Source organism: Pterocles gutturalis, unplaced genomic scaffold (assembly GCF_000699245.1).
Source record: "Pterocles gutturalis isolate BGI_N339 unplaced genomic scaffold, ASM69924v1 scaffold8337, whole genome shotgun sequence".
In the NCBI taxonomy this organism is placed as follows: domain Eukaryota; kingdom Metazoa; phylum Chordata; class Aves; order Pterocliformes; family Pteroclidae; genus Pterocles; species Pterocles gutturalis.
Window position 1 is genome coordinate 1 of NW_010115219.1, and position 14,259 is coordinate 14,259.

Sequence of the window (14,259 nt, forward strand, 5' to 3'; positions counted from 1 at the left end):
ACCATTGGCAGGGGAGCGCGGCTCAGAGAGGGGATCCTAGGGGAAGAGAGAGATACAGGGTGAGCCTTTCACGCCCCTCGCCCTCCACCAGCACACAGGGCACTCCACTGCCAAATGCACTGAACTCCAGGTCCCTTATCAGAATAGGAACTTTCACATCCCCTTTTTAAAATTTTTTTCCCCACTTTCATGACACATCACAACAGTTTCCTGTCTGTCCGCTGGGCTTGGCTCCTCAAAGATGCATTTTCAGCTTTTTTTTAAGGTCAGAAAAACACATCTATGGTGCCAAGCTACCTGAGCATGTCTCAGTTCTGATCAGATTTAAATGACTCAGACAACAGCTTTTGGAGACCACCCCTTACGTGAACAGGATTTCACTCAGCTCTTGGTAAGTCTAGCCCAGGTCCTGGCTCAGCTTGAGCAACACGATCGCCAGCAAAGAGAGGTTAAGGCAATGAGTGTGAGCGCCTGACTAGTCACAGCTTAGGGGTTCCTTTCTAAACACATTTGTGGGTTTTTTTATTATTGAATGAGTTATCACCTCTGAGGCCAGAGAATACATTTCTATCAGCAGCATCACCTGCTGATTATTATTACAGGAACAATCCCAAAGAACCAGTCACATCCCTTAAGTAAATGCTGAGGAGTGTACACCACCACTACACACTCGGTGTTCTGATGGCTTATATACTGGGAACACTCACCCCCCAAACTGCTATTACTACACATGCCCAGCGATTCCGAGGCTCTGTTAACATGACTTCCTCCCCCCTCCTCCCAGCATGGCCCCAGTTACCATTTTTAGCCCCAAGTTCTGCCAGAGGGGTACCTCTGAGGTCTCCAGGGACTGGATCTCTCTCGGTAACTCCACGGCGTGCCTGTTGAAGTAGTCCATGGTAATGGCGTTATTCCAGTAGCTCAGATTGTTCTCTGGGTTCGACGTCTTCTTCTTCCTCCGCATGCAGCAGACTGTCAGCAGAACTGCTGTCAATAGAAACACGTCAAAAATGTGGTTATTGTCTCTCAGTAAGGACTCATAAATACCATGAGTTTGGTTTTTACGTTACTTAAGGAGAGGGCTGGAAGCTCTGTGTGCTTATCCTGCACCTGTGGGATTAACTGGCCCATCGTGCCTATAATCCACCCGGTTTACACAGACAGACAGGTACCTGGACATGTACTTACTGTGATTTGTGACATAGGGAATGCCCTGCCATAAATTCACTCCATTCTTTCTAAACCCCTCATGGTAGAAGAGAGACAATATTCACGAAGCAGAAAAATATGTTATTTTCTCAGCTCCAGCCCAAATTTATGTATTAGAATTATAGCCCAGAGGAGAGAAAAGGCTGCGGAGAGGTCAGAACTGCTCTGTATGTTTGACAAACACTGCAGCCACCCATATGCCGTGGCTCTAGTTTCTTATTCCATCTACTCACATAAAATGGCAATGCAATGGTTTGAGTTCAGGCAGTCTGTGCCTCATCCAAAGGGAAAGGTGAGCTGATGCCATGAATCTTCTTCCAGAACTAATGGAAAATCTCCCACGCTGTTCCTGCACATTTCAGAAAAGCGGGTTCATCATCACACTCACTATTGACTCCTATCGCTTCAGTCTTTCCATCACCAATAACTTCATCTGCTGACAGCCCAGCAGTGGGACCCCCATTTGCCCCCCAACACAGCTCTCCCTGCCCGGGGAAATGCCCGTCCTCCTGAAGGGCTGCACCTTCGCTCCCCTTTGCTGCTTCCCTCTCTGTGTCCCAGACACACGATGTTAACAGACCTGAATGTCGCAAATGCTTAAAAGTCAGGAAACATCCAGACTGAAGGATGTTAATGTCCTTCTCCCTGTGCCTGCAGATCATCACATAAACTAAATTTCTGCAGAACCCTTGCCTCAATGACTAAAACAGTGTTTTTTTCCATATTTCTTTTAATTTCCCTCATTTGTCGTGGCTGTCTGTAGCAGTACAGCCCCAGCTGTGACACAGGTATCGTGATGGGTTTGGGTAATGACTGCATCTGCCAGCATCTGGAGCCAGGAGGCTCCTGTCCAGCCCAGCCTGAGCTCACACCTGGGGATCAGACTCCAGGCTGGGATCTCTCTGGCTTCAGACTGGGAAGCAAACGTTTGCAATGGACAAAGTGGGTGAGATAATTTTGGAAAACATCCCAGCGCGTGAGATGTGAGCTAAGTGGGGTTAGGTCTGAGGCAATTCTTCATATATTCTTTGAGTTCTGCTGACGCTGGCGTTCGGAGGCTCAGCCTTCCCCTCGTGTTTTCCTGCGTCAGCAGAACTGGCTGAATGAACTGACTTCTGCGCATCTGATATGCAAGTTTCTGTTCTTCCACCTCCCATTGTGTCACTCTGTAATTACAGAGTTGTAACCGAGAGCCCAAGGACTGGGACAGTGGGTTTTAAAACACATTCATGTCGTGCATTGCAGAGACAGGCACCCATGTGCATACAGACCCACGTGCACAAGAATGGTTGGGGCTGCCTGAAGGACGCCGCAAAGCCAAACTGTGACATGCAGAAAATACCAGTATCAGTGTCATATGTGACTTTGCTTTTCTGGGAACTCAGTGGTACAGAGGCCTTCATTCCTGCATCCCTCGAGTGGTGTTAGCAACGTCACCCCCATTATTTAGAGGATATCTGTCTCGATATGTGAGATATCTCCACTTCTGAGCATCCCCAGGCAGGAGCTGGACAGGGTTTGCTCAGTCCCTGCCCCCAACAGCCGTAAGAGACGCTCACCAAAAGCATCTGCACCCCGTGATGATGCAATGAAACCCAAGCGGCTGTCCTCTTCATCCATCAGCCCCTTCCAGATGAGAAGTGACAGCAGATGCCAGCGCATGCCCTTCTGTCCCCAGCTGCAGGCGCCGGTGCCCGGGAGGTGGCAACAGTCCCCTTCGCACACCCCACACCACAGGTAGTTATAACTTCTTTTCTTTCTCCTATAGCAATAATCCATGCCCATGCAGCAGCACTTGGCATGGCATAGTTTAAACAGCAGAACTTTTGGATGAAAGCAGTTCCCTGGGTACTTCAGCCAGACCAAAAAAAACACCAACCCAACCCCATTTAAATGCCTGCCTACCATTAATTTCAACTCTGAAATACATCTGAGGATCCCCAGATTTTAAAAGGAGAGTCCTGCCGAAGAGCACCCTCAGGGGACTTCAATAGCTGAATTGTGTAAACGCTCAGTGGCATTGGAGCTGGAACAGACAATTTTCAACAGAACACTTGCCTTTTTGAAAATGTACTTTACAAACACAAGAAACAGGACAGACATTGTCATACAAAGACATGCTGTTATGGTATATAAGAAAAGTTTAAACACCACTATTTAATGAGTAGTGGGTTAGCAGTCCTGCCAACAGACTCCTGATATTATAATTATTAACAATAATAATAACAATGATAATCAGTTATTAGCCCACGTAAGGCACACTGCAGGCAGAGCCATACGCCGGTTATGCCTCCCATGCTTGCGTTGCATGGTGTTACAGTTTGTGTTTTGTATGGGGATGCTGCTACCCTGATGTTTCCCCAGGCAGCAAAGGCTGGGAGATGTTTACTTCTGTTCCACTCCAGACAGAGCAGCACAGTCACACCCTGCAGCAGTTAGAGAATGCGCTGTCCCACTGTGCTCATATCGCCCAGCTGAGCAGCGGACACCTCGGCACCCACTCACAAACTTTCCTATAATTTCTCACATGTTCTTTTGTCACCGAGTCGGATGGCGAGACCCTCAGCCAGCCCAGGGAACCCAGCCTGCCCCGGTCCCGCCGGCAGCTCCAACTCCTCCTGCTCCCTTGGCAGCTGCAGAGTCAGCGTGAACACGGAGACAACCAGCAGCTTGCTTATCAGACTTCAAAATCTGATAGCTCACAACCTGCCTGCAACAGAATATTTGACCGCAGTGGAGAGCTGGTGTTTCCGAAGGGACCAGTCATTACAACTATAGTTAAGCTGCTGGGACAGCGGGGTGCTTTTTAAATCCAATCCCAGGCAGCACACAGCAGGTTCTAGATGAAAGGCTTCTACAACTTTTGGTCACCAGCTTGAACAGCTTCAGGTAAAGCTGCTTCACCTTCTAGATCTGTTGAGCCTCACGTTACACCCTCAAACGGAGGGCCCAAAAAGACTAGAAGAGATTTCTAATAGCAATGGAGCAAGCATGCTGGGGGCGTGAACGTTTTAACCCTGCACTCTGAAGCCAAGCACTTTGGTCAGTGAACATGATCTCTCTCTAGCGATTGCTCCTCATCCATCTCAAGCCGTTCTGCCTCACCTAGCTCTCTACCTGGTCCTTGAATTGTGGGCCAAAATTGGAATTTTTAAGGAAAGAGAAAGCAAAATAAAGCTGCAGTTAACTTACAACACGAGGAGATGGGTACGCTGATGGCCAGAATGATCCAGGCAATGTCCATCTTGCTGAGGCAGATGGTTGCTCTGTGCTGGGGCTTGTCCCCCTCGGTGACGTGGGAGATGTTTCCTTGGACCCCGGGTTTCCAGGTCCCGGCAGGAACCAGTCTATTGAGGAAATTCCCGGTGGCAGTGGAGCCAGCCGTGGAAGCGGAGCCGGACAACCTGGTGGCAGGCGCCGCGGAGAGCGCGCTGCCCAGTGAGGTGGCGTTGGTCACTGCGCTGCCGTGCCGCGTGGGAGTGGGTCCCTCGGGCTCTCCTGCAGCCGGGGAGGAGATGCTGACGCCAAAGCTGGTCTGACCCGAGTCCCCCGCCGCTGCCGTTGCAGACCCAGGGCCAGCAAACAGCGGGACGTTGGTACTGAGGTTCAAGGTCACCCACGAGCTGTTTTTGCTCAGCATCTCCCACACGCCATAGTGGGTGGGTTTGAAAGGCACCGATGCTGCTTCGGGGTGCGGTGATGGTCCAGCCGTTGCGGTGGCAAAACCTGCCTCCTGTCCCGCCGACTCGGCCCCGTCCCCTCGCTCTGCTCCCCTCAGGCGTCCCGAGGCGCTGCGGGGGGGAGAAGGGGCTGGGGGTGCAGTTCTCGCCGGCCTTGTGACATTGGGATCACTGGGCACTGAGGGCTGGGATGGGAACGGGGGGTCTGTGAAGGGGCTCCGCGAGGCAGGGAAGGGGGTGTGCAGGGTGGTCTGTAGGGAAGGCTCCAAGGACGCTGTGAAGTTGCCTTTGGAAACCTGGAATGTTTTCCCCTTGGGGTGAGTCTGTCCCGAGTACAAAGCGCTCTGGTTGTACAAACGATGCGTTTCCTTGTCGCCAGCTGGGTTTTTCCTGGTGGAAGGGGCTTTCCCCGCTGGGCTGAAGGGATGGGGGATGGCACGAGGGGACGTGGGATGGGGCTCTGCTGCGGGGTGGTCCGTATGATGAGGCGTGGTTCCCATGGCTGTGGTGGCGGTGGTGTCCATCAGGATGCCCTGAGAGGAGGAGGCGGTGGGAGACAGGACCTGGACAGCAAACACCAGCTCTTCTGTCAGTGCCAAGATCAGGAGAACACCTGGAGGGAAAAAAAAGAGAGAGTGAGACACTGGGGAGGGACCCGTGGACAGGGAACGGCACTGCCGGTGTGTCCAGCAGGAAGGAATGCCTTCTGTGCTCTGCAGAAGGACAGAGGAGTGAGCATCTGACTTGGCTGTTTTGGCTGGGAGGCCTCCAGATGAAAATCCGCATCGTTATGGGGAACCTCAGCCCGCTCACACTTTTGGCTGCAAAATCCTGAATTTGGCTGCCTCCAGCCCTGGATGCCATTAAGCAATCTGCTTTTTGAAAGAGCAGCTGCTCAGCCCTGGCTGAAAATGAGGTCAAGAAGGGACGTTCAATGGGGGGGCTCCCTAGGTTGTATGCGTCATCCTTTACCTAGCAACTTTGGAAAAGCAAGCCTCTTATTTTAGAGCATGAGATGTGGAAAATCACAAAATTTTAAAAATAAACAAGAAAACACAGCTTCACAGCCATTTTACAAAGCCACTTGATTCTTAGGGGTCTGCTGTGATCTAACACCACAGATGTGTGGCTGTCATCACAGCTGCGGCAGCAAAGCCCCCCTGGGATGCAGGGCTCACCCCGCGAGCTGGTGTGACTGGCAGTGACCACATCAATCACACCTCACCACCTCCATACGCCGAGGCTGTCAAGTGTAACATGGATCCCTGCCCACTACACGGAATAAATCCATTTTGCACAGCCCACCTGGCGTCATCAGATGGCACCATCAGCACTGTGCTGGTGTGGATTCCAACGAGCGGGGTCAGGGTGAAAAATGTTGTCACGGTCTTAACAAATCAGGAAAATGAGTCTGTCACAGCTGCAGGACTCCAAACTGGGTAACGACCACCTTCCTGCCCCCTTCCCCTCCCTTCCCAGACTCACCAGCATTCTCCACGTGCATCGTGATGCCACTTTAGTTCTGCCCTACTTGGGAATATCCGCTATGGGCACCAGCAGAAAAGGAAGACGGGGACTTGGGAAAATGAAGGAAGATTTCTGATTAGGTGTCCACTGGGCTCCGTTGCATGTTGGGCAGATGCAAATGCCATGAGATGAATTTATTCTGAACCCTCCGCATCATTCTCACCCATTCGCAATGTGCAACACACGCAGCAAAAACTGACCAAAGGAGCGGTACCTACTCCTCTTACCCAGCTAAGCACTCTGCTTTGATTGCTAACCGTCATTTCTGAACCAAAACAGCACTGATCTCTGCAACCAGCAGAATTCACCCCCTCTTGCCCCCCACAGCCTGCTGTTACTGCGCCGAGTATCCCGAAGATGAAAATGCCGAACGGAAAACACAGCGAGAGCCAGTTACAGGCAATGCACTTTCCACTGCCTGATGCTAAAATTAGCTTGTATTTTTTTTTTAAATTTTCTGAAATAAATGCCAAATAAACCATCATCTGGGCTCCTGCTTTCCAGTTCCTAGCCAGTCACAGAGCACCCAGTCAAAGACAAAACTGCACACGGAGATGTGACCAGGAGAGCAGATCGTGCTCTACCCGTGGAGCATCACTCCTGGAAACAAAAGGCAGGAGCTATCTGCACATTTTTGGCAGCACTTATTCTGAGGTCAAGGTCAAAGCAGATATCCTAGTGGCCATTTGGCTAATGTTTCATGCCAAGACAAGTTGCTGCCACAGAACAAATTCAAAGAGGGAAGGATAATGATTTGTTTTGGATTTGGTGTGTAGAGATAATGTTCCAGGAAACCTCAGGCATGCTGTTCTGAGCGCATGGGATAAAGCGCATTGGCAGATCTTACAAGATACTAGATTACAATGATTGCAATGCCCACTAGAATTTTTGGATGTTCTTTGTGTAACCACTTGCTCTCACACCTCACGTGCAGAAAAACATCTCAATTGGGCTCACGCTCTTCTCCAGGATGTTCCTGGTTGAATGAACCACAGGAATTCCTTCAGTGACAACCAGAGCTAACCTGTGTCCCTAACTCCTGCAAAAATATCCAGCTTAGCAGATCATTGCAGAAATAGCCAGTGCTGCACATTTAGGGAGACCCAGCTGATGACGAGGACTTCACAGCGGGCTGTTCTGGCCCTTTTAAGCAGAATTAATTGGCTCTATAAGTGATCCACAGCCAACCAGAAAGCAAAAGTGAAGCTGGGACCGGTATTTTCAGATGCTCTCCACCACCACCAGTGCGCTGGCTGGGTTTGTGGTGACCTGACTGCTCAGAGCTCCCACTTACTGTTCAATCACTGGAGGATATGCAATGTCTTACCAAGTGGGACTCTTCTTACTGAGGTCCCTGACATCTGACTGCCCTGTTTGTCCACTTTTTGGCAGCCTAAGGCTCTTAGGGCTGACCTTACTCAGAGCGTGAGCCCTCTGGGGTAAGGACTGGCAGTCCTTGCTGGCTGCCGGCACAACACAGACCGATGTAGGCATGTCACAGCAAATATTAATAATCAATTCTGTTTTCAAAGGTCAGTTCACACTGTGAAGTTTTTTCCTAAGGGGCCATTTTTAAGGTATAGGAGCTCATGCTCAAGAGTTAAACTGTTTTGGTTTTTAAATGCTGTGTGTTAAATCCCCACTTCTGGAGTCTAATTTTATCACTACATTAAGCTGATTGAACCCTCTTGAGAAGGCTGATTGACCTGACATCTCTGTGGCGCAACCTGTGTCACCCTGTGGTCTCGCACGCTGCACCAAGAAGGGAACGCCAAGTGCAAAATGCAAGAACTCAGGGATGAAGCACAGTAGAGTGACAGCAGAGTGCACACAGAGGGGGCAGAGATGCATTTAGCCAGAAAAACCCCTTCCTGACAACACGCTGCAATGGTTCAGATCTCAACAGGATCTCCCTGCAGCACCTCTGCCCATTGTACGCTCACAGGAGGAGCCCAGGAACGGTGCGCACAGTTTTGTACATGAGGAAAATGAAGGTGTTCCTTTACAGCAATGTTTCAAAAGGCTGAGGTTGATGTCCTCAGCCAGTCTCAGGAACGTTGGAGGGGAGGAATATTTTGCTTTCCCAAACTATGAAATCCGCAGGGAGTCTATCCAAAGCCCCCCTTGCCAGACTCATTTGGGAACCTCCTCATGACCGTTTTGTTTGCAGGCAGGAGGCAGAAGTGCCTCCCCCCAAACTGGAAAAACAACGCGATCCCAGCCTCAGTAGCTGATGTGCTTTGCCCGTTTGATCTCAGGACCCCCTGCTCGGACCTGGTGTCCTGGCACAGCACAGCACTAAGAGGCTTCATTTAGGAGCAAATACCGCCTGATGCTGCACAGGAGATGTCCCGGGCACTTTGAGAACAGCCTTTGTGCACGACATGGCACAGCAGGCACGCGGCTGTCGAGTCAGCTCCTGCGTCCAGCTTCCCCGGGTCACCCCTCTGAACAACACGGATTTACGTAACTTCTGATGGAAAGACCGTGGAAAGGTTGCTGATGACTTCAGTGGGCTTTGGATCAAGTCCTAATTGCCAAAGATACAGTGGAAACTTTGGAGCTGCACATTCCTATTTTCTGCAGCAAACGAATCCACATGACAAGCTCCGTCTGGTGTTCAACCCCTCCTGGCCTTGGCTGCCTCGGATCTTGCAGCAAGACAAGCAGCTGTCCTGAGCCGTGCTTGGCAAAACCTTTAGCTCTAGGAAGTTGGGAAGAGCTTTTTGAGCGGAGACCTACTGCTGGACTCGTGATTTCAGACTGCCGTGGGTAAGGGAAGCACAGGGAGCCATCCTATCTACAGACCCCAGGCTGGGATGCACGTCGGCACCGTGTAGGATGCTGGAGCCTCTCCGTGCTTCCGACTTACTAACAGCGAGAGAAGGTTGTGCAAAACCTGTTCAAAGCAGCAGCAATGTTATTGTTGTAACGAAAGCTCTCTTCATAGCGCTATTAACTTCTCACGTGTCTCTCAGCAAACCTAAAACGTCACAGGGAGCAAAATGAATCTTTAATGGGTGGAAACTGTGCAGAAAGTATCTATTATTGCTTTTGTTGTGGTCATTTTTGTTCTGGTAATTACTTTGTCAAAGCAATATGATTTTCACTCACAATAAAGCAGCCTTTGCACAACAAAGAGTTAAAGAAATTTCATCTCCAGGATTGGTGGCAGAACTAAGGGGAGAAAAAGTACATTACTCTGCACAGACAATTTCTCTGCCCTGCCTGTCAGTGGCTGTCATGCCAGCACTCCCAGATATTAACTGTCTGTTCTCTCTTGTAAGTATTAGACACGGAGATCAGCCTCAACCTCAGTGCACCAGGTACTTGGTAAAATGCCGGGGATGAGACACACCGAGTAACAGCTCTACGGGCAGTGACACAACCCAGCCTCAGCAGAAGCTCCGGCAATCCCACATACAAACACCAACAAAGCAGCACTCGCCGACACTCCTTGTGCAACAACAGCAATGGGTGTTACAGCTTTTATGCGGCAAGAATGTCCCAGTCCTTTCCCAACACGAAAACATTGCAGAGCACCATTATTGCTCTAAGATGCACTTCAATCAGAAACCTTGGGAGAGCAGGTCTATTAATACGAATTCATCCCTGGTCCTCCGGTATGTTAAGTAATGGGTGACACACACAGGACAGTGGGATGGAGTTACAGCTCCCAGTTCATCCTCACACTGCACTGGGGACTCACAGACACCATGGGAATGGGTGCTTTAGAAATGCTCCAGATCCCCTATGCAACTAAATACACACAGACACCCGAGCTGCTGAGCCTCGTGAAAAGGCTTCCTGACAATCCAGGACAACAGTAATTACCAAGAGGAGGGTAATAAAGCAAGAGCCCGACCCTAGCTGCTCGTTCACGGTGATCACTTACCTGAAAAGATCATTGGGACTCCTCAGCAGACATCCTCACCTGCTCACACCACCCCGGTTTGGGAGCTTCATCCCTCAGCAGAAAAACCAAAAATCCATCTCCTCCCTACGAGGCAGCTGCAGGCAGGACTGGCTGCTATTGCTGGAACGGGTCTGGAGGAATGAGGACAGAGGCAGCCCCGGCAGGCGTGTCTCGCAGGGCTGTGCAGAGGGCTTGCTCCTGTGCAAGGCGAGATCACTTACAGAGCCAGCCCCCTCTGCCAGCAGATCCAAGGGCTGCTTGGTATTCCAGCTCGGTTTCCCATCCAGCCTAGATACGGTTTGTCTGACGTGGGGCTATTCAGAAGCCAGAGGATTGCTGGCGGGTCTCATTTTCTGGGAACAAAACAGCAGCGAGCCCCCCAGCTGCACGTCCTTGGGAGGCTGCTCAGCCCCTGTTACAGGGCAGCGTGCTCCACCTCCTGCTTCTGTGCCTCCACCAGACTTTTCACTTCATTCAGTTATCTCTAATGATACTAATATTCCTGCCAGAAGAAAATACGGGGAATGAAACAGCAATCCTTTTCTCCCCTTTTCCTTTCCTGGCATCAGAATGCATATTTTGTATTTTATTTCTTCACTCCTCAGTGGTGAATGGCAATTTCTCCTTTGTAACCATAAAGAACACACAGGTTTTGTGATTCCTAAAATGAAAATCCTGCCTCCCTTCTTCCATTTCTTCTTTTTTCTGTTTCTTTCTCTCTGGCACGGCTGGGTGTCTGGAAGAGCACACTGCCCGAAGAGCACAAAAACCTGCCCTGTGCAGCCAGCTACCCATCCCTCAGAAGGCACCGGGAGATGTGAAGAGAGCACCAAGTTGGAGGTGTCCTTACAGCAGCACAGGAACCCCCAGGAGTCAGAGTCGGTCTCTGATTCCCAGTCCCTGCTGTGTCCAGGGGTGCTGGAACAGCCCCAGCAGGCCATTGGATGGGCTTCTCCCAAAATTCATTCCTAATATTATGCTAGAGAGAAAAGCTCCTTCCTTCTTCTCTTTTCTCGTACCAGGTGAGAAGATCCTCCTTTTCCAGACCTTGGATACGAGCACATTGCAGCCAGACTGCTTTTCTGATGCTGTGGCCAAACCAGAAAGGAAGGATGCTGTGACCATAGGCTGGAGATCTGGCAGCACCTGCAGCTACAGGGCCTCCAGCAGCCACCCCACAGCTCATTTTTGAGGACTGAGGTCCCTGTCAGGAAGACTAGGCAGGTGCACATATTATATCACAATTATACTTGACCCATAGTTACACAAACCTTGTTTTCGCAGCCGTGATCATTTCACGGAGGATGTGGACAGAGTACAAACAATAATCTCAGATCTGCTTGGTCTTTTCTGTGCTCTCATGCTGATGCTCCTTCTCTCCTTGCCATTCGCAGTTCACTTTTCACCCGTCCTGTTTCCAGCCTGAAGGTTTTCCTAAATACAGATATTTAGTGCATGATAAAAACAGAGTCCTTACAAATACCAGCTTGTTTAGCAGTTCCTAGAACTTTGGGCTGATGAAGAGCTTGCTGCTGAAACAACGATTGAGCATGAAGCTGCAGCTGGCGTAACGAGAGAACTGTGCCATGTATTTTAACCTCTGCTGGAGGATTTGCCACATCTGTAAGCAGTAACTCACCCCACAGATTTCCTCCCTGTGTGCTGCCATGGCTGGAAACACATGGTCAAAATTGCAGAGAGCAATGTTTGGAATTTCAGATGAAAATTATTTGTAAGGACAGAGGCTCTGTGTATTCCCTTGTCCAAAACCACAGGGAACAAACCCAAAACAATTGTAAAAGCACACAGGTGTTCCTTGGCGTGACAGCCCCCCTCGGCCGCAGCCTGCCCAGCCCCAGCCTTGCACAGGCACATCCCTTCCCTTCCAGCCTGCGCTTGGCAGCAGTTTGTGTTGGCAGGATGCTGTTGCCAGGGGAGACAGCAAGGATGTGCAGCTGGCTTTTCTCTCACCTGCACTTAGTGCTGCTGATCCTATTTCTGTTCCTGCAGAACCTTGGGCTTCTAAGAGACCCACCATCAATGTCACCGGACCTTTTGAAGAGTTCTGACAATGACACAAATAGCCATGGCCTCTGATGGAAAGCTTAAAATAAGATCTTGCCACACAGAGGATGGAGCTGGTATCACGGACGCTGGCACCAACACGGGTATCCATTTCACCAGCAATGAGAAGGGAGAAAGGAGTGTTCAAAGCCATCTTAAAAAGGTTTCTGACAGCCCCCCAAACCAGTGAGTAACTTCAGCTAAGTAAAAGGGACATGCCTCATCTAAGGCAGACGTGGCTCAGGCAGGAAATTCACCCCATCCCCAGGCTGACCAGTACTGCCTGGGGCTCCTCTCCTGCCACCAGCAAAAGAGCTCCCAGGGAGGGATGGTGAGCTTTAAGGGATGTTCAGCCTTCAGGTGACGGAGATCAGGTGAGATGAATCGCACCTCCTAGCCCTTGATCTATTTAGATGGCATCATCATGAAGCAAACTGAGGATGTGTTTAGTGCAATAAAGGGATAAATAGAAGGGATGTTTAAGGAGGTGACATGTAGTCTCTGTATTGCAGTACTTTCTGGGAGAGGAAATGCTTTCTTTTCCCCTATTAGAGGGTAAGTAGGCAAGCACTAATTCAGCTGAAGTGAGGAGCTGCTGCTCTCCAAGAACCAGCACGCTGCTATCAGCTGTGCCTGAGCCCGGCAGGGCAAGGTGTCTGGCACCAGCTGACCTGGAAAGTGCAGGCAGCATGGGGAAGCAGGAGCCATTTCTTCATGCATCAGCCTTTTTTCCAAAAAATGACAGCTCCCAGATCTGCTGCACTCCTTTCAAAATCCTCCCACCTGCAGCTGGAGGGAACCTAGTCAGAGGCTTTGACTGTAGCACCAGATGAGATGTCTTTTCCAAACCTAAGTTCTCCAGGACTAAGCCTGCGGCTCTACATAATTTACACCGACTTACCCATCAATCAAAGATGCTTATTCTATTCTTGGGATGCTCTTTCCTGACAGCAAAGTCATTTCTACCATGTCTTTTCTAAGGAAACACTTATAGGAACAGGTCATCCATCCCTCTGTCTGTCTTTCCCAGTACCTTCTGGTCCATGGCTGATTTCAGATATTGTAACGCACTGTCTGACAACTGGTGAGCAGGCAGAGCAGAGCACCCTGCTCGTGGATCTCCCTGTTCTGATGACACAGACCTTTTTTTTCTCTACTTGCAAAAGCTGTGCTTAAATTCCTCAACTGCAGGTACAGAAATGTTCACGCTACAGCCAGAAGGGATGGTATGGTGATGCACAGGCTGACTAACTCCTGGAAACCCTGAAGGTATTTCAGCCATTTCATCTGTTCACTGAAAGTAATTTGGATGATTTATTACTTATGCCCCCTTCAAACAAATCATTGCCTCCCAGTGCCTGGTTATCCTTGGGCTTGATCTCCAGGGAGAGCTGGTGAGGGGGAGCTGGCACTGATCCGTTATGTGAGCTGGTAACGCACAACTGGAAAGTAACTATTCTATTTACCTGCAGGAAAGCTTTACTCCGATTTTTTGACCATTGCCCAGATGAAGGAAAAGGGACACTGTGCTTCAGAGTGGGTAAATGGTGGTGGGGGGGACTTGTGCATTCACTGTCCCAGTTTATCATCTGGGCAGGTGAGAACCAAACCAGGACCAAGGGAGTCAGCATTTCCAGTACGGGGCACTGGCTACTGGTCTGGGGGTACAAAGGGTCAGCTTCAAATGGGAATAACTCCCAGGGTGGACTTGGGCTACAAGAGGCAGTGAGAGTTCCCACGTCCAGATTTTCTCCCGAGAGCACAGCCCCAGGATGTCAGGTTACACACAGATCAGCCAGAAAGGCTGTGATGTGCTGCTCTGATTTTCTACGGGATTATACAGGGCTAGCACAGAGGGGCATG

General features: G+C 50.1%; 1 protein-coding gene across 1 annotated transcript; it reads right to left on the reverse strand.

Annotated features, from left to right (window-relative positions):
• Positions 1-3: 3 nt before the first annotated feature.
• TMEM108 (transmembrane protein 108) lies at positions 4-6,393 on the reverse strand (the record flags this gene model as incomplete). Its single annotated transcript, XM_010075102.1, has 4 exons — positions 6,375-6,393; positions 4,402-5,502; positions 833-987; positions 4-36 (listed from the first exon to the last, which is right to left on the reverse strand). Coding segments are annotated over exons 1-4 (1,308 nt in total), but the record flags the coding sequence as incomplete, so codon positions are not given.
• Between the last annotated feature and the right edge of the window lie 7,866 nt (positions 6,394-14,259).